Below are 21,305 nucleotides of genomic sequence, written 5' to 3'. Positions count from 1 at the left end.
GATGACACCCAGTCCCTGGCACAATCCAAGTGGCAGCGATCTGTAATTCAGCCAGCGCGAGTCATTGTTCAAAGTTAAAGCTGACAACTGGTCCCGGGCACAATCCCCGCTGCGCGAGTCATTGTTAAAAATTAATGCTGGCAACTGGTCCCCGCACAATCCCCGCAGCCAGCGCGAGCCATTGTTCAAAATTAATGCTGACAACTGGTCCCGTAAAATCTCCATGGCAGCTATCTGTGCAAAGCCAGCGTGAGACTAGAATACTGATAGCAGCCGATTTAGCCGTTAATATACAACCCCGCTCAATCCCCCGTGGCAGCAACACCTAATGCAGAGCGCAGCAGAAGCGTAATTACCCATCTAGCCGGCGCGTCCTCCATCTTCTCTTCAGTCTTCAGCCGGTGCAGTGTAACGCTATCAAACACAGCACCGGCACGCTGCAAGTCCTGTCATCTGTTACTTCCCGGTGTAGTGCGCTCTCCCTGCCTATTGGCCGCACGATACCTCAATCCTGATTAGCTGCCAGCCTTGCAATACATGGTGATTGGACTTCTTGGTCCCACCCGAAGAGGTATCGCGGCCAATAGGCAGGGAGAGCGCACTACACCGGGAAGTAACAGATGACAGGACTTGCAGCGTGCCGGTGCTGTGTTTGATAGCGTTACACTGCACCGGCTGAAGACTGAAGAGAAGGAGGACGTGCCGGCTAGATGGGTAATTACACTTCTGCTGCGCTCTGCATTAGGTGTTGCTGCCACGGGGGATTGAGCGGGGTTGTATATTAACGGCTAAATCGGCTGCTATCAGTATTCTAGTCTCACGCTGGCTTTGCACGGATAGCTGCCACGGAGATTTTACGGGACCAGTTGTCAGCATTAATTTTGAACAATGGCTCGCGCTGGCTGCGGGGATTGTGCGGGCACCAGTTGTCAGCATTCTTTTAACAGTGACTCGCGCAGCGGGGATTGTGACCGGGACCAGTTGTCAGCATTAACTTTAATTTGAAGATGGACTCGCGCTGGCTCTGCTGTGGTCCAAATTCTGTACATTCGGACCATAAGGCGCACTGACTTTTCCCCCCCACTTTTTGGGAAGAAAAAGTGCGTCTTATAGTCCGAAAAATACGGTAACTCCAGGGATGGGGCTTTCTTTACTGGGTATGGTAGGGAGTTCCAAAGAGTAGGGGAAGCATGACAGCAAGCTCTGTCTCCAAAGGTTTTGTGGTGCACTTTGGGAGTGACAAAGTTTATAGAACCTGCTGATCTGAGGTTGTGAGAGGTGTGATGAAGCTTCAGCAAGTCCTTCATGTATCCAGGGGACAAATTGTGCAGTGATTTGAATGTCAGCACTACCCTCTCACCGCCTATGGCTGCTACCCCCTAGAGCATGCCGGCCCCCTCCCCACCCACTGGCAGGGCTGGGACACAGAAAACTTGATCAGTTTCTGTGTCCAAAACTGCCTGTGTAGAGGGGGATCCGTTTTTCCTATTGCCATTCCCAACCCTTGCGTTTATCAGGATCCATATTCGGTCCGTGAAAATGCAGCAGAGCCGGACCTTCCGTTCAGGTTTTGAAAACTGGTCCCCCTAAACGCAGACTGATATATTTATTTATTTATTTTTAAAAAAAATTTTGGTAATGACAGCTGCTATTGCTATCAGTGGCTTCGGTTTTGATCAGGTTTGAAAAACGGAGCCACGGATACGTTTCCAGACCTAGTGTGAACCTACTCTAAGGGCTCTGCCTCTGACATAAGAGACCACCAGGGTTCAAATCTCTACTCTTCCTGTTCAGTAAGAAAGCACCTATTCAGTAAGGATCCTTGGGCAAGACTCCCTAACACTGCTACTGCCTATAGAGCATGCCCTGGTGGTTGCAGCTCTGGCGCTTTGAGTCCACCAGGAGAAAGGCGCGATATAAACGTTTGTCTTGTCTTACATGGCACAGGAGAGAGAAGCAAATAAAAGGATTTTGAGAAGTCGTAAGTTTGAATGTCTTCTAAATTTCTCAAACAAAAACCTAGCACTGCACTCAGTAGGAATAGATATGTCTTAACTTTGTCATAATGGCTTTGTATCAGCTCAACAAATCTTGTCGCAGAACCACCATTAACGCTGGGTTCACACTGCACTAGCAAATGTTAAGTTGAATGCGTCCTAAGCAAAGTAATAGGATCTTTCACATTGGCTCCTCACATGCCTTTGTCCGTTCTCACTAGGCTGGTCGTCATGTCAATTTTGCTTTTTCTCCTTATGCTCACCTGTCGCCATCGCATTCGGGTCCACTTCGCTCAGGTCCACGGCATGGGAGAACCTCCAGTTAACAGGTCTGAGTCCCCGTTAGATGCATCAGGTTTCCAGTGGAATGCAACAGACCAATGAGTTTTGTTTTTTTTCCTTGGTTTGCGGGAGGATTCCACTTGGTCTGTTGCAATGAAATGTTGGCGGGGCAATGCTTCTGCTGAGGCTCAGATCTGTATACCAGCACTTCTCCCATGCAGTGTGGAGGAACGCAAATGTGTGACGGGCGTGTGGTGACATGGAACAGAAAGCATGGATTAAAAATGTGATGCCCAATGTAACAAACTTATGTGTTTGAAACTGAAAACAGCCTAATATTTGTTTTCTACATAGTGTGGTTTAAGACTCTGTTTCCCCACCCCCTGTAAGATAGTGCCATATTTCCAGTTTTGACATACAAGTAATTTTCATTTTTTTTTTCTTTGCATAGTGAAAAAACACAATCTCATAAGCTTCTGCGTCTTGGCAGCTTCTAAAGAAGCATACACACGTCCCCACTTTACACCTGATTGTCATTTTAAACTGGTCATTTGAAGGACTTGAAGTGCAAAAGTCGTTAAGACGTCATGTACACACTGACCAACAAAGCTGCTGATATGCTAATTTACCTTATTTACATGTCGTTTAACCAGCTTGATAATGGACCGTAGACTGGATCGAACAATGGACTCTGACCAACAGCCTGTTTGAGCGTCTATTCGTTGGACAAACTACTAAGAGTTGTTTGTACACGGACAAACGTCCACTTATATACGGACATAAGTCGTTTGAACGACAGTTGGTCCAACAGTTCCACTGAGTGGATCGGGCAAACCAGCAGTTATCAGTCGTTCGCTAGCCCATATACACGTCCAACTTGTCGTTCAAACAAGGCAGACAAGTTCGAAAAAGTTGGAAATGTGTATGCACCTTAAAGGGGAACTTCAGCCTAATGAAACATACTGGCATCAAGTTACATTATTTATGTTAATTAGAATAGATAGGTAATCTCTTACCCACCCTGTTTTAAAAGAACAGGCACATTTTGTGATTCATGGGGGCTGCCATCTTTGACATGGGGCAGCCTTGTTTTTGGTTGAAAGGAGGTGACTAGGAGCGGGAGATACAGTTCCAACTGTCCTGTGTCCTGATTACCCCTCCCAGCTGCACACGCTAGGCTTCAAATGTCAAATTCAAAATGTAAAAAAAAATAAAAAAATAAAAAAAAAATTGCACCAAAACAGCAGAACGAGAACAAAATCAGAAATCCCATCATGCTTTGCACAGCATCAGGGGAAAAAAGCCTGCGCAGTTTTTTTCTTTGCAGCTAAAAATGAGACTTGTATAAGAGAAACAGTTATGATGCTGTGAAACTGTTAAAGAAACACAAAGCCTTTTCAGTGCTGCTGAGTCGATTTTTAGTCCGGAGGTTCACTTTAAGCACTGATCTTGTAATGTAGCCTTTCTTATCAGCAAAAGAAATCTGACTGAGTTGTCTGTTCATTACAGGGAGCTTCTGAGAAAGACATTGTACACTCTGGCCTGGCGTATACGATGGAGAGATCGGCAAGAGTAAGTTTGTTTTGTTTTTCTTTGTTTTTTGTTCATGTAATTACAAAATCAGTTTAATTTTGCAATCCTTTAACCACTTGAGGACCAGAGGTTTATACTCCCCTAGTGACCAGGCGATTATTTATTTTTTTTAAATTCTATCTATGCACTTCACTACTTCAAAGTTGTATGACCGAGCAATAAACCATTAACCGTTAATGGTTTATTGCTCGGTCATACAACTTGGCACCTCAATGAATTTTACCTCCTTTTCTCCTCGCAAATGGAGCTCTTTTTTTGTCGTATTTGATTGCTGCAATTTTTTTTAAACCTTTAAGCCCTTTCTTTCCCCCTACATAACACTACAGACACATAGGCATCTGCCTATGATGGGTATTAAATTGTGAGCCATTCGCAGGGACAGTTAAGTGACAAGGCTGACATGCTTTTGAGCATTAAAATTGCAAACAGCAGCCTACCAGCTCTGATCGCGGCTGGCAGGCTGATCTTTGCGGCCCCACTGTGTTTACTCCAGGGAATGCTCGCTTGAGCGCACTCTCATTCCCAGCAAATCTTGCTTCTTGTGAGAACACGCCATATGGCATGATAGAGGAGTGAGTCACTCTGCGGCTGACATCCTGCATTAGGCGGTCGCAGAGTGGTTACATTTTCTAGGGAAAGGTTATCTAGCAGCAGAGTTGTAGCTCACAGTAATGACAAATATTACCTTTGCTGTTTAGCTTTGTAGAGTGCGAAGGGTGGTCCGTGAGATATTTAAATTAAAAAGCTTCAACAGAATTATTTGCAACTGGTGGGTGAAGTCGCCATGTGTCAAACATGACACGGGTGGTGTTGCCAAATGCTGCCAGTCGGCTGCGTGTGATAATTGCAGTCAAATGGTGCTTGTGGCCGGGATGCTAAATTGCCTGACAAATGCGCAGTTCATCCACCCATAGAAAAGAGTACTTAGAATTGGGAATCTTGTCTTTTATTTTATACCATGCCTGTTCTGAGCTATATTTGAGGTACTAAAAGTGTGTTTTTTTTCTGTTTCAGCAAATTATGCGCACTGCGATGAAGTACAATCTTGGCCTGGACCTCAGAACTGCTGCCTATGTGAATGCAATTGAAAAAGTGTTCAAGGTCTACAATGAGGCTGGCTTGACTTTCACATAAACATCAGAACATGTTGAATTATCATTTCATCATCTTTATAAAAGGATATCATATATAAGTTTACATGTAACCACAAGACTTAAATTGTTCTCTTCCTCATGCCTCAGAGAATCCTACTTTCGTTTTTTATGCTTCCGTCCATTTTTTTTCTTTTTAAATTCCCCATTGATACACCAGTGGTGTATTTCATGCTCTAAAAGAATAGGAACATAATGTGAACATCATTTAGTGGCCTTGTAAAATGCCTTTGACTCATTATGGTTTTGCGTGCTGTGGGCATGGCAGCAAGTTAGCGTGCACCTACTACATGCATAGCTCCCTGTTTACTTACCTGGCTCTCTGATATGGCAGTTCATGTTGTGAAAATCCATAATGTGGTTTAGTTTAAAAAAAAATTCACCCCACCTCCTCCAAAACAAGCATTATTTTTCAATGCAATTTCTACTTTCCCAGGGCATTGTGTGTAATAGAGGCAAAGATAAATGACTAAAATGATCGGTGCCATGAGTAGTAGGAGTACTCTTTATCAGGGAAGACTTTCCAGCATTGCACTTGATTAACATGGGATAAGGCCATCCTTAAATGGGTTGGGAAAGTCTATCATGAACTTGTTTGCACATTAATCTCTGGCCAATTTTTAACCTGTTGCTGCTGAAAAAAAATAGGTTTTCTATTGATGCAGAAAAGGTCTTGTTGAACCTTATCTGTATTGCTTCCTGTAAATAGACCTAGTCACAAATACAACATGTTTATTTTATGCCATAGGTTAGTGCTGGAGCACCTTGCCCTGCAATATGTCATTTTTTTCAAAAACTTTTTAAATGCATAAAGCTTTTTATATTTTATCTCTAATCCTTTTTTTTGTTTTTAAAGGTTTTAGTCTGGTAGCTCTAAGCAATTGTTTCATTAGAAAGATGTCTAACTTTTCCACAAGCTTCCAAGCAACCTGCTTTACAAAAAAAAAAAAGAAAACGGAATACAGATTTTTTTTTTTTTCTTTTCCCTACTGAAATGCCTTGCATAAAGTATTTACAATGTTCTGCCATTGTAGTTCCAAAGATACCGTATGTCACAAACTTAGAACTTTGATCAAATACTGTATAATAAAGTCCTCCTTTACAACAATGGTCTGGTCTGTGCTTAATTCCATTGTTCACTGAATGAGTGGAAAATGTGGCCACGCAGGTGTAGTTGCCGTAAGTCGATGGCAACGAAGATGCACCGCGGCGGGAGAACTGAAGATCGTGCGGGACAGGACGACTGCTGGGGGCTTGCGGGAGCCCCAGGTAAGTGAAACAGTTTGTTGTTAGGGAATTTACAGTACTGCTTTAAAGCGATCCTGAGCCAAAGCTCTAGATTAAAGTCGGATACTTTAACCACATAACGTCCGCCCACAGCCGATGGGCGGACGCAATGACTGGGCCTTAAGGACCGCTGTCAGCCGATCGGCTGACCTGCAGGGGGGGGCGTGGTTATGCGGCGATCGCGTCACTGGTGACTATCAGCCACCGGCAATAGGCTACGCCCACCTGGAGAAGTAACCGGCCGTTCGGCAGCGCCGGCGGGTTATTAACCCCTTGATCGCCGCATGTAAAGCGTAGAATACGCTTTGTAATGTATTCAAAGCATATTATACAGGTTGCCTCCTGCCCTGGTGGTCCCAGTGATCGAGGGACCACCAGGGCAGGTTGCAGCCCTCCAAGTGAGCGCACACACACTGATCTGGCCCCCCCTGCCCCCTGATCGCCCACAGCACCCATCAGACCCCCCCCCCGCCCACCCCTCAGAGACAGATGGGTGATTAGGTGCAAACAGGGGTCTATCTGTCAACGCTATTTTTCTTTTATTAGGTCCTAAACTGCCCTCTGGGGGCTCCTGGTCACCCCTCAGATCCTCCCCAGACCCCCCCATGTACTGGATAGATCTATTCTCCTGTGTAATCACACGCTGATCACCCATCAATCACCACCTGTCACTGCTACCTATCAGATCAGACCGTAAACTGCCCCCTGCAGGCACCCAAACACCCATCCACACCCTCAGATAGCCCACCAGACCCCCTCTGATCAACTCGCCAGTGCATTGCTTGCAAATATTCTCCCCTGTAATCACCTACTGATCACCCATCAATCACCCCGTCACCCCCTGTCACTTCTACCCATCAGATCAGGTCCTAATCTGCACCCTGCGGGCTTCTGATCACCCGCCCAAGCCCACACCCGCCCCATCGCAGTGACAGAATTTTTTTTTTTTCTGATCACTGCTGGTACAACTTAATTGTGGCTGAGACCAACAGTTTTGCCACACAATACGCAACCGCCAATCCAAGAAGCTACTATGCCCAGCCTTTTCGGTGGAAGCTACTCAGTTTCCGAACGTAACCTTTTTTGGGGGCCTTCTCCTTAACATGGGTCTAGTCAAAAAGAATGTATTGTGGTCTTATTGGTCTACACAACCAATACATTACATGCCCATGTTCTCTGCTGCCATGTCCAGGTCACGATATGAGAACATCCTGCGCTTCCTGCACTTCAGTGCCAATACAACCTGTCATCTAAGAGGCCACCCTGCTTATGACCGGTTCCACAAAATTTGCCCCCTCATAGACCACCTGTCATCAAAATTTAGCAGATATAGCAAAGAAATGAACAGCGCTACTTAAAAACAGATTAATGCTTACCTGCAAAAAAGTGCAAACCCCACTCATGGGATAAAAATACACAATGAGCATACACATGACCTGTCTGCATGCAAGCTGTTAGTGGAAACTAACATCCTCCAAGTGGTAATTTGTTAGGTACTCGTCCCTCCCACTGTCGAAGAAGTCTTTCCTCCATGGGAGGGGACCTAACACTAACTAAATTCTACCATTCAGAGGCGGCCTGGTGATGCGCTGATCCCACTTTTTTTGCGCAATTCTCAATTTTACTGGTAGCGCGCCCAGGCTATGCATATGCATAGGTAGAATTTAGTTAGTGTTAGGTTCCCTCCCATGGAGGAAAGACTTCTTCGACAGTGGGAGGGACGAGTACCTAACAAATTGCATGCAAACTGTTAGTGGAAACTAACATCCTCCAAGTGGTAGACAGGTCATGTGTATGCTCATTGTGTATTTTTATCCCATGAGTGGGGTTTGCACTTTTTTGCAGGTAAGCATTCATCTGTTTTTAAGTAGCGCTGTTCATTTCTTTGCTATGTTTGATTGATTTATTTCTGGTCAGCTGCTCCCACTTAATAGTTTTCCTTTGGTGTATATGCAGAGCCTCTGTTTGGGTTCAAGGTGCGTTTGTAGTTTCTGGGGGGGCTCAACGCATCTCTGAGCTGAGGCCATTCAGAGGCGGCCTGGTGATGCGCTGATCCCACTTTTTTTGCAAAATTTAGCAGATGCTTATTCCCCTGAAGTCATTTTGAGGCATTTGGTTTCCAGACTACTCCTCACGGTTTAGGGCCCCTAAAATGCCAGGGCAGTATAGGAACCCCACAAGTGACCCCATTTTAGAAAGACACCCCAAGGTATTCCGTTAGGTCGGTGTATGACGAGTTCATAGAATTTTTTTTTTTTCAAGTTTGTGAAAAAAAATAAATAAAAAAATCAATTTCCGCTAACTTTTGACAAATAAAATCTTCTTCTATGAACTCTCCATACACCTAACGGAATATCTTGGTGTGTCTTTTTTCTAAATGGGGTCACTATTTATTATTTATATAGCGCCGACATCTTACGCAGCGCTGTACAGAGAATATAGTCTTGTCACTAACTGTCCCTCAGAGGAGCTAACAATCTAATCCCTACCATAGTCCTATGTATGTGTTGTGTGGTGTATGTATTGCAGTCTAGGGACAATTTAGGGGGAAGCTAATTTATCTGTATGTTTTTGGGGTGTGGGAGGAAACCGGAGTGCTCAGAGGAAACCCACGCAGACACAGGGAGAACATACAAACTCCTTGCAGATATTGACCTGGCTGGGATTTGAACCAGGAACCCAGCGCTGCAAGGTGAGAGCACTAACCACTACATTACCATGCTGCCCACTTGTGGGGTTCCTATACTGCCCTGGCATTTTAGGGGCCCTAAACCATGAGGAGTAGTCTAGAAACCAAATGCCTCAAAATGACCTGTGAATAGGACGTTGGGCCCCTTAGCGCACCTAGGCTGCAAAAAAGTATCACGTGGTATCGCCATACTCAGGAGAAGTAGTATGTGTTTTGGGGTGTATTTTTACACATACCCATGCTGGGTGGGAGAAATATCTCTGTAAATGACCATTTTTTTGATTACACACAATTGTCCATTTTGTGACACTTTTTTGCAGCCTGGGTGCGCTAAGAGGCCCAACGTCCTATTCACAGGTCATTTTGAGGCATTTGGTTTCTAGACTACTCCTCACGGTTTAGGGTCCCTAAAATGCCAGGGCAGTATAGGAACCCCACAAGTGACCCCATTTTAGAAAGACACCCCAAGGTATGCTGTTAGTAGTATGGTGAGTTCATAGAAGAATTTATTTTGTCGCAAGTTAGTGGAAAATGACACGTAGCAGAAATTGTTTGTTTTTTTTTTTTGTTTTTTTCACAAACTTGTGACAAAAAATAAAATCTTCTATGGACTCACCATGCCTCTTAGTGAATACTTTGGGATGTCTTCTTTCCAAAATGGGGTCATTTGGGGGTATTTATACTATCCTGGCATTCTAGCACCTCATGAAACATGACAGGTGGTCAGAAAAGTCATGCTCTGATAGCTCTCCCCACAGACGTGAGGGCGATAGCTGGTCTTCAGGAATTGCCCATAGAGATGTAAGCCTTTCTTAAATCCTGATCCATCTTTTTATCTAGCAAATCCTTGAAAGATACAGAGTCTTCTGAAGGAAGGGTAACATGTCTTGCTAGCCTTGCTACTGATGCATCGATTATGGGTGAAGCCTCAAGCTTCTTTGACAAATCCCCCTCTATTGGGTATAACTTCCCCAGCTTATTGGCTAGAGGTGCCTTCTTATCTACCCCTGACCATGCCTCCAGTATGAGGTCATTAGCCTCCTCCATAACTGGAAACGTTATTACTTTCTTCTTTAAGTGGGGATAATAACACCTAGATTTTGCAGGGGGCTCCTCCGGCTCTTCCCACTGTATTGCCTCGCGTACCGATTTTTATAAATGGGCTGCCTAGCGCGAAGTCAAAACCAATTGCGGTTTTATCTGCACACTGTGTCATCATCCTGTGAAGCTGCCTCTACTTACTTATGCTCAATATGGGCACCTGTTGATGAGGCAGATGCTTCTATTAGTTTGCTGTACTATATCCTTTATGAGGGTAGTCAGATCCTCCTCCTGCGGTACCTCCTCCACTGGAAAAGAGTAGAACATGTGGAGCAAACCAGTTTGCCCGGCATTGGCCTATTTCCGCATGCCCAACATTGATCTGATTCTGGCTGACCACTCGGTCTTTTCCTCGACTGTGATTTGTTTAAGCTCTTAGCGGATGTATGGTTTGAGGATGAAGAGTAAGTTCCTGGTTGGGATTCAGGGCTGAACAACACAAAAGAATATATTATATTCTTGTGTTTATTTCTTCACCTCCAAAAAAAACAGACTTGCCTTAGCACCTAGCTTGGGGCTGGTCTATTTCCTGGCCAGATGCATCCATGTTTTACACATATTACTGCAAACACAAAGCTAAATATTGCTTTGTTGCAACTCTCCCTAATACAGCCGAACAACATTTGTTTAAAGGAATACTGTTGGGGGGGAAATAAATTGAACTTACCCAGACCTTCTAATGGTCCCCCGCAGACATCCTGTGCCCACGCAGCCACTCACTGATGCTCCGGCCCTGCCTCCAGTTCACTTCTGGAATTTCAGACTTTAAAGAGGAACTTCAGCCTAAACAAACATACTGTCATTAAGTTACATTAGTTATGTTAATTAGAATAGATAGGTAATATAATTGTTTACCCACCCTGTTTTAAAAGAACAGGCAAATGTTTGTGATTCATGGGGGCTGCCATCTTTTGGGTTAAATGGAGGTGACAGGGAGCAGGAGACAAGTTCCAACTGTCCTGTGTCCTGATAACCCCTCCCAGCTGTACACGCTAGGCTTCAAATGTCAAATTCATAATGTAAAAAAAACAAAACAAATTGCACCAAAACAGCAGAACGAGAGCAACAACATCAGAAATCCCATCATGCTTTGCACACCATCAGGGGAAAAAGCCTGGGCAGTTTTCTTCTGTGCAGCTAAAAAATGAGGCTTGGATAAGAGGAACAAAGATTTGATGCTGTGAAACTGTTAAAGAAACACCAGGCCTTTTCAGTGCTGCTGAGTCGATTTTTAGTCCGGAGGTTCACTTTAAAGTCTGAAAACCACTGTGCCTGCGTTGCCGTGTCCTCGCTCCCGCTGATGTCACCAGGAGAGTACTGCGCAGTCCCAGTATGGTCTGTGCCTGCTCAGTACATTCCTGGTGACATCAGCGGGAGTGAGGACATGGCAATGCAGGCGCAGTGGTTTTCAGACTTTAAAGTCTTAAATTCCAGAAGTGAACAGGAGGCGGGGCCGGAGCATCAGTGAGTGGCTACAGGGGCACAGGATGTCTGCTAGGGACCATTAGAAGCCCCGGGTAAGTTCAACTCATTTTCCCCCGACCACCCTACAGTATTCCTTTAAATGCAGAGTTAATTTACCTCAGGCTGCTGCAGACGGAGAACAGAATGTCCTGGATCTCTAACTAGAGCCGGGACAAGGTCCTCCAGCACCCAAGGCTGAGACAGCAAATTGCACCCCTCCATTCCTCCCACCCCAGCCGTCACCCACTGATTGCTATTAGACTAAGAGGCGCCCCAGGGCCCCCAACCTTAATCTCTAGTTATCTGGCTTGCAGTCACTGCTATGTATGCCCTTTACTTATTTCTTTCTGCTTCAAACACAATTGGGAATGACAGCTGAATGAATTGTGCGCCCCCTCCTACACTGCGCCATGAGGCTGGAGCCCAGGGCTGGGCCGAGGCATAGGCTGGAGAGGCTCCAGCATCAGGGCGCAGTGTAGGAGGGGGTGCACAATTCATTCAGCTGTCATTCCTAATTGTGTATGAAGCAGAAAGAAATAAGAAAAGGGGATACATGGCAGTGACTGCAAGACAGATAACGAGAGATTAAGGTGTTGGGGGCCCTGGGGCAGCTCTAAGTCTAATAGCAATCAGTGTGGGACGGCTGGGGTGGGCGGGATGGAGGGGCGCACTTTGGTGTCTCAGCCTTGGGTGCTGGAGGACCTTGTCCCTGCTCTGCTGGAGCCTCTTCAGCCTCTGCCTCGGCCCAGCCCTGCCTCTAACACACCTACATTGTTGTATTACCACCTACAACAACAGAATTCTCACTTGATCTATCTGTATACTGTATGCCTGTATTAAGCCTAATTGCCTGTCTGCATAGATCAAAAGAAAACATGTTTGTCTCACCGGCTGCACCATTGATCTATTCCTCTGCAGCAGCTAAATAGTGAGAGGTCCCGGCGTCCTACCTCATTTCCTGCAGCCAGCCGGAAGTCAAAGAGAGCCAAGCCTCGCTCTAGCTGGATGGTCCTCTGCTGCCCACCAATGAAAACAGTGGAGCGCACACAGGAAGTGCGCCCTGTAATCAGCAACATGCCTACAGAATCACCTGGTACACATGCGCACTGATTTACAGTGCTTTATACCTTCTGCGCCCCCCGGAACAGACCAGCAGAGCAAAGGGGGCGACTTCTCTGGACGGCCCCACCTTTAGTGAGTCCCTGCCACTGCTGCCAGAGCGTCACATGTAGGATGTAGGTAAGGGGGGAAAAAAAGTAGAAAAAACGAAAAAGAGAGAGGGAAAAAAAGGAGTCTATGGTACAGCGTACCGACCGGTCCCGACTGAGGACGGGGAAAAAAAGCAGAGGTGGGGGGAGCAAAAATTTATAATGACTGGTGCTGGCAGGGTTAGGGGGCGGGACTAACTCGTAGTATGCTGCCATGAAATTCTACAGGAAAACTTAAAGGGGAGATAACTGGTGTGATAGTTTTCTAGATAGACGTGATAGAAGCCTTGGTGGAGGAGTGGATTGAGTAGCTCCATTACAATTCTCCCACTGGTTGGTATGTATGGTGGGCAGTCAGCTGGTGGTAAGTGGCTATTTTTCCCCTCATAAACAAAGAAACCGTAGGTGTAGCCACTGCCACTCTCAGGCCTTGTTCACATTGCGTTCGGCTTGCGTGTCCGTCATGGGCTTTTTTTGTGTGTTTTTTTGCCACGATTTTTTGCGCGGTCGCTCGTTTTTGTGGGCGTTGTTGTAAGCGCTTTTGCAGAGCGCTTCCGTCTTTTGATCCAGAAAAAAATCCGGAAAAAATAAATACGTGTTTTTTTTTAAAAAACGCTCACGCAATCGCTTTAATTCACCTCACTGAATTAAAACTGAAAGGTTTTTTTTATTTAAAATTCATAGTGGTAACGCAAAGAGCCAAAATTAGAATAAAAGGCTGACCAAATATTTATGGACTTGACTGTATCACAGAGAGAAAAAAACACTTTTCCTGTCAACCAGTAGGTGGTGCTAAAGATCCAAACCTTCATTTGTGGTATTATGTGTTGCTCATTAACCACTTAATTCTTTCTGGACGGATATTTCCATCCAGATAGTCTGCACTGCTCCCACCACCTTCCGTTAACCTGGAGATCAGGGAATGGGAACACAGTTCCCATTCATTGATCTAAGTCCCCGTATGAAAGGCCAACGCGTATCAACGAGAAGGCTCCATCTTTCACAGATCCCCTTCTGTCCCACCCACGCATTACTTCTGCTTTGCGTAGTAATACAAGCATGCAGAAGTAAGCTGCAAGGGCACCTTGTGGCCAAATAGTAAAATTACATCTGGAAATAAAAATTTCCAGATAACTTTTTTTATTTACTTTTAAAATTAGTCCCTTACCTCCCACACTCCCCAATAGCTACACATTTTTTTTTGCAAAAATAAATAAATACATAAATAGTTACCTTAGGGACTGAACTTTTTTTAATGTGTGTAGTAAGGTATATTACTGTTATTTTTTAAATTATGGGCTTGTATTAAGTGATGGATGCAAAACTGAAAAAATGCACCTTTATTTCCAAATAAAATATCGGCGCCATACTTTGTGATAGGGACATAATTGAAATGGTGTAATAACCGTGACAAATGGGCAATTAAAATACATGGATTTTAATTACGGTAGCATGTATTATTTTAAAACTATAATGATAAACTAAGAAATAATGAATTTTTTTTAAAAATGTCTCCATCTACATATTAAAATGGATTTAGAATAAAATAATTCTTAGCAAAATGTACCACCCAAAGAAAGCCAAATGGTGGCGAAAAAAAAAGATCTAGATTATTTCAGTGTGATAAGTAGTGAAAAAGTTATTGGTAAATGAATGAGACGTGAAAGTTGCTCGGATGCATAAGGTGAAACAACACTGAAGGTTGAAGTGGTTAAAGGGAACTTGAAGTGAGGAAATCCACTTCTGGTTAGATACTTGCCTAAGCAGAGGAAATGCTCTGAATACCACATAGCCTTCTCGGCCAGTCCTGTCGTTCCTGCAGTTTTCTTAGCTTCAGGTTTGCTTTGAGGGCCCGCTTCCACTGGCACAGAAACCGCACCGAATCCGCAGAGTTTCCCCGCAGTCAAATTGCGCGGGGAAACTCTGCTATAGGGATTAAAAGCGCCAGCGGCCAAATCGCTTACGCTAGCGATTTGGCCGGTATTTCCATCCGAGGCTGCGAATCCCATAGCCGTGCATGGCACAGCTGATGGGATTCGTCTACGTATCCGCAGACCCGGAAGTGCCGCCGCGCGTCTCGCTGATGCGTGCGGCACAAGTGGAAACGGGCCCTTAACTTCCCTGGCGGTAAGCCCGAACTGAGTTCGGGCTCTGCCGCTGCGGAGGATTTCTCAGGCCCTGGTGTGCCGATTTGCATAATTTTTTTTTTTGGTACACGCAGCTAGCACTTTGCTAGCTGCGTGTACTATACGATCGCCGCCGATTCGCCGGTACCCGCCGCGCCCCGACCTCTTGCGCAGCCTGGCCTATCAGCGTGCGCCATGACGGCGATGACGGCATCCCGACCGTCACCATGGCGGAGGCGATCGGAAGAGGGGGGGGGGGGATGCCGCTGCACAGCGGCTATCATGTAGCTAGCACTAGGCTAGCTACATGATTTAAAAAAAAAATGTTTTAAAAAGTGCTGCGCTGCCCCCTGGTGGTTTTAACCACTTCCCGACCGCCTAACGCACAGAGGCGGCCGGGAAGTGGACGCTGCAAGGGCCGCCGTATAGACAAATGGCGGCGGTCCTTGTAGGGGCATGGGCGGAGCGAACGCGTCATCCGTGAAGCGATCCTCCGCCTCCGCCTGGCGCCGCTCACCCGCCGCAACATCCCGCCGGCCATACGGAAGCGCCGGCGGGATGTTAACCCGACGATCGCCGCATACAAAGTGTATAATACACTTTGTAATGTTTACAAAGTGTATTATACAGGCTGCCTCCTGCCCTGGTGGTCCCAGTGTCCGAGGGACCACCAGGGCAGGCTGCGGCCACCCTAGTCTGCACCAAGCACACTGATTTCCCCCCCCCCTGCCCCAGATCGCCCACAGCACCCATCAGACCCCCCCCCCCTGCCCACCCCCCAGACCCCTGTTTGCACCCAATCACCCCCCTAATCACCCCCCTAATCACCCATCAATCACTCCCTGTCACTATCTGTCAACGCAATTTTTTTTTATCCCCCCCCCTGCCCCCTGCTCCCTCCTGATCACCCCCCCCACCCCTCAGATTCTCCCCAGACCCCCCCTCAGACCCCCCCCCCCATGTACTGTATGCATCTATCCCCCCTGATCACCTGTCAATCACCCGCCAATCACCCGCCAATCACCCCCTGTCACTGCCACCCATCAATCAGCCCCTAACCTGCCCCTTGCTGGCAATCTGATCACCCCCCCCCACACCAATAGATCGCCCGCAGATCCGACATCAGATCACCTCCCAAATCCATTGTTTACATCTATTCTCTCCTCTAAACACCCACTAATTACCCATCAATCACCCCCTATCACCACCTGTCACTTTTACCTATCAGATCAGACCCTAATCTGCCCCTTGCGGGCACCCAATCACCCGCCCACACGCTCAGATTGCCCTCTGACCCCCCCCCCCCTTATCAATTCACCAGTGCATTAATTACATCTGTTCTTCCCTGTAATAACCCACTGATCACCTGTCAATCACCTGCCAATCACCTATCACCCATCAATCACCCCCTGTCACCCCCTGTCACTGCCACCCATCAATCAGCCTCTAACCTGCCCCTTGCGGGCAATCTGATCACCCACCCACACCATTAGATCGCCCGCAAACCCGCCGTCAGATTACCTCCCAAATGTATTGTTTACATCTGTTATCTTCTCTAAACACCCACTAATTACCCATCAATCACCCATCAATCACCCCCTATCACCACCTGTCACTGTTACCTATCAGATCAGACCCTAATCTGCCCCTTGCAGGCACCCAATCACCCGCCCACACGCTCAGATTGCCCTCAGACTCCCCCCCCCTTATCAATTCGCCAGTGCATTAATTACATCTGTCCTTCCCTGTAATAACCCACTGATCACCTGTCAATCACCTGCCAATTACCTATCACCCATCAATCACCCCCTGTCACTGCCACCCAACAATCAGCCCCTAACCTGCCCCTTGCGGGCAATCTGATCACCCACCCACACCAATAGATCGCCCGCAGATCCGACATCAGATCACCACCCAAGCGCAGCGTTTACATCTATTCTCTCCTCTAAACACCCACTAATTACCCATCAATGACCCATCAATCACCCTCTATCACCACCTGTCACTGTTACCCATCAGATCAGACCCTAATCTGCCCCTTGCGGGCACTCAATCACCCGCCTACACGCTCAGATTGCCCTCAGACCCCCCCCTTATCAATTCGCCAGGGCATTATTTACATCTGTCCTTCCCTGTAATAACCCACTGATCACCCATCAATCACCCCCTGTCACTGCCACCCATCAATCACCCCCTGTCACTGCCACCCAACAATCAGCCCCTAACCTGCCCCTTGCGGGCAATCTGATCACCCACCCACACCAATAGATCGCCCGCAGATCCGACATCAGATCACCACCCAAGCGCAGCGTTTACATCTATTCTCTCCTCTAAACACCCACTAATTACCCATCAATGACCCATCAATCACCCCCTATCACCACCTGTCACTGTTACCCATCAGATCAGACCCTAATCTGCCCCTTGCGGGCACCCAATCACCCGCCTACACGCTCAGATTGCCCTCAGACCCTCCCTTATCAATTCGCCAGTGCAATATTTACATCTGTTCTCCCCTGTAATAACCCACTGATTACCTGTCAATCACCTATCAATCACCCATCAATCACCCCGTCACTGCCACCCATCAATCACCCCCTGTCACTGCCACCCATCAATCACCCGCTGTCAATGCCACCCATCAATCAGCCCCTAACCTGCCCCTTGCGGGCAATCTGATCACCCACCCACACCAATAGATCGCCCGCAGATCCGACGTCCGATCACCTCCCAAGTGCAGTGTTTACATCTGTTCTCTACCCTAAACACCCACTAATTACCCATCAATCACCCCCTTTCACTGCTACCTATCAGATTAGACCCCTATCTGCCCCTAGGGCACTCAATCACCCACCCACACCCTCAGAATGCCCTCAGACCCCAGCCCTGATCACCTCGCCAGTGCATTGCTTGCATCTATTCCCCCCTCTAATCACACCTTGAGACACCCATCAATCACCTCCTGTCACCCCCTAGCACACCTACCCATCAGATCAGGCCCTAATTTGCCCCGTGTGGGCTCCTGATCACTCGGCCAAACCCTCAGATCCCCCTCAGACCCCCTTCCGATCACCTCCCCAGTGCATTGATTGCATCTATTTTCCCCTCTAACCACCCCCTGAGACACCCATCAATCACCTCCTGTCACCCCCCTAGCACTCCTATCCATCAGATCAGGCCCAATACAACCTGTCATCTAAAAGGCCACCCTGCTTATGACCAGTTCCACAAAATTCGCCCCCTCATAGCCCACCTGTCATCAAAATTTGCAGATGCTTATACCCCTGAACAGTCATTTTGAGACATTTGGTTTCCAGACTACTTACGGTTTTGGGCCCGTAAAATGCCAGGGCGGTATAGGAACCCCACAAGTGACCCCATTTTAGAAAAAAAGACACCCCAAGGTATTCTGTTAGGTGTATGACGAGTTCATAGAAGATTTTATTTTTTGTCAAAAGTTAGCGGAAATTTATTTTTATTGGGTTTTTTTCACAAAGTGTCATTTTTCACTAACTTGTGACAAAAAATAAAATCTTCTATGAACTCGCCATACACCTAACGGAATACCTTGGGGTGTCTTCTTTCTAAAATGGGGTCACTTGTGGGGTTCCTATACTGCCCTGGCATTTTAGGGGCCCTAAACCGCGAGGAGTAGTCTAGAAAACAAATGCCTCAAAATGATCTGTGAATAGGACGTTGGGCCCCTTAGCTCACCTAGGCTGCAAAAAAGTGTCACACATGTGGTACCGCCGTACTCAGGAAAAGTAGTATAATGTGTTTTGGGGTGTATTTTTACACATTCCCATGCTGGGTGGGAGACATTTCTATGTAAATGGACAATTGTGTGTAAAAAAAATCAAACAATTGTCATTTACAGAGATATTTCTCCCACTTAGCATGGGTATGTGTAAAAATACACCCCAAAACGCATTATACTTCTTCTCCTGAGTACGGCGGTACCACATGTGTGGCACTTTTTTACACCCTAAGTATGCTAAGGGGCCCAAAGTCCAATGAGTACCTTTAGGATTTCACAGGTCATTTTGCGACATTTGGTTTCAAGACTACTCCTCACGGTTTAGGGCCCTTAAAATGCCAGGGCAGTATAGGAACCCCACAAATGACCCCATTCTAGAAAGAAGACACCCAAAGGTATTCCGTACGGAGTATGGTGAGTTCATAGAAGATTTTATTTTTTGTCACAAGTTAGCGGAAAATGACACTTTGTGAAAAAAAACAATTAAAATCAATTTCCACTAACTTGTGACAAAACAATAAAAACTTCTATGAACTCACCATAATCCTAACGGAATACCTTGGGGTGTCTTCTTTCTAAAATGGGGTCATTAGTGGGGTTCCTATACTGCCCTGGCATTTTAGGGGCCCTAAACCGTGAGGAGTAGTCCTGAAACAAAAATGACCTGTGAAATCCTAAAGGTACTCATTGGACTTTGGGCCCCTTAGTGCAGTTAGGGTGCAAAAAAGTGCCACACATGTGGTATCGCCGTACTCGGGAGAAGTAGTATAATGTGTTTTGGGGTGTATTTTTACACATACCCATGCTGGGTGGGCAGAAATACCTCTGTAAATGACAATCTTTTGATTTTTTTACACACAATTGTCCATTTACAGAGGTATTTCTCCCACCCAGCATGGGTATGTGTAAAAATACACCCCAAAACACATTATACTACTTCTCCCGAGTATGGCGATACCACATGTGTGGCACTTTTTTGCACCCTAACTGCGCTAAAGGGTCCAAAGTCCAATGAGTACCTTTAGGATTTCACAGGTCATTTTGAGAAATTTCGTTTCAAGACTACTCCTCACGGTTTAGGGCCCCTAAAATGCCAGGGCAGTATAGGAACCCCACAAATGACCCCATTTTAGAAAGAAGACACCCCAAGGTATTCCGTTAGTAGTATAGCGAGTTCATAGAAGATTTTATTTTTTGTCACAAGTTAGCGGAAATTGATTTTAATTGTGTTTTTTCACAAAGTGTCATTTTCCGCTAACTTGTGACAAAAAATAAAATCTTCTATGAACTCACCATACTCCTAAAGGAATACCTTGGGGTGTCTTCTTTCTAAAATGGGGTCATTTGTGGGGTTCCTATACTGCCCTGGCATTTTAGGGGCCCTAAACCGTGAGGAGTAGTCTTGAAACGAAATTTCTCAAAATGACCTGTGAAATCCTAAAGGTACTCATTGGACTTTGGGCCCTTTAGTGCAGTTAGGGTGCAAAAAAGTGCCACACATGTGGTATCGCCGTACTCAGGAGAAGTAGTATAATGTGTTTTGGGGTGTATTTTTACACATACCCATGCTGAGTGGGAGAAAGATCTCTGTAAATGGACAATTGTGTGTAAAAAAAATTAAAAAATTGTCATTTACAGAGATATTTCTCCCACCCAGCATGGGTATGTGTAAAAATACACCCCAAAACACATTGTACTACTTCTCCTGAGTATGGCAATACAACATATGTGGCACTTTTTTGCAGCCTAACTGCGCTAAGGGGTCCAAAGTTCAATGAGCACCTTTAGGCTTTAGAGGGGTGCTTACAATTTAGCACCCCCCAAAATGTCAGGACAGTAAACACACCCCACAAATTACCCATTTTGGAAAGTAGACCCTTCAAGGTATTCAGAGAGGGGCATGGTGAGTCCGTGGCAAATTTCATTTTTTTTTTGTCGCAAGTTAGAAGAAATGGAAACTTTTTTTTTTTGGTCACAAAGTGTCATTTTCCGCTTACTTGTGACAAAAAATAATATCTTCTATGAACTCATTATGCCTCTCAGTGAATACTTTGGGATGTCTTCTTTCCAAAATGGGGTCATTTGGGGGGTATTTATACTATCCTGGAATTCTAGCCCCTCATGAAACATGACAGGTGGTCAGAAAAGTCAGAGATGCTTGAAAATGGGAAAATTCACTTTTTGCACCATAGTTTGTAAACGCTATAACTTTTACCCAAAGCAATAAATATACACTGAATGGGTTTTTTTTTATCCAAAACATGTTTGTCCACATTTTTCGCGCTGCATGTATACAGAAATTTTACTTTATTTGAAAAATGTCAGCACAGAAAGTTAAAAAAATCATTTTTTTGCCAAAATTCATGTCTTTTTTGATGAATATAATAAAAAGTAAAAATCGCAGGAGCAATCAAATAGCACCAAAAGAAAGCTTTATTAGTGACAAGAAAAGGAGCCAAAATTCATTTAGGTGGTAGGTTGTATGAGCGAGCAATAAACCGTGAAAGCTGCAGTGGTCTGAATGGAAAAAAAGTGGCCGGTCCTTAAGGGGTAGAAAGCCCTAGGTCCTCAAGTGGTTAATAGACCGCCAGGGAGGTTAAAGGCAATGGAAACTTTTGAGAACTGAAAAGAAGTATAGCTGTCAGCTGTT

The 21,305-nt window shown here is 45.8% G+C and overlaps 1 protein-coding gene across 1 annotated transcript in view; it reads left to right on the top strand.

Moving 5' to 3' along the window:
• The window catches only part of LOC137536512 (glutamate dehydrogenase, mitochondrial), a 64,618-nt gene extending 58,487 nt beyond the window's left edge, over nt 1-6,131 (top strand). The window contains exons 12-13 of the mRNA XM_068258726.1: nt 3,789-3,851; nt 4,887-6,131. Coding sequence (XP_068114827.1) covers nt 3,789-3,851; nt 4,887-5,006 — 183 coding nt within the window. The 3' untranslated portion in view covers nt 5,007-6,131. The remainder of the gene's footprint in view (nt 1-3,788; nt 3,852-4,886) is intronic.
• The last annotated feature ends 15,174 nt before the right edge of the window (nt 6,132-21,305 follow it).

Source organism: Hyperolius riggenbachi, chromosome 10, assembly GCF_040937935.1.
Source record: "Hyperolius riggenbachi isolate aHypRig1 chromosome 10, aHypRig1.pri, whole genome shotgun sequence".
NCBI lineage: Eukaryota > Metazoa > Chordata > Amphibia > Anura > Hyperoliidae > Hyperolius > Hyperolius riggenbachi.
The sequence above is the reverse complement of the archived record's forward strand: the minus strand, read 5'-3'. Positions and strand labels throughout refer to the sequence as shown.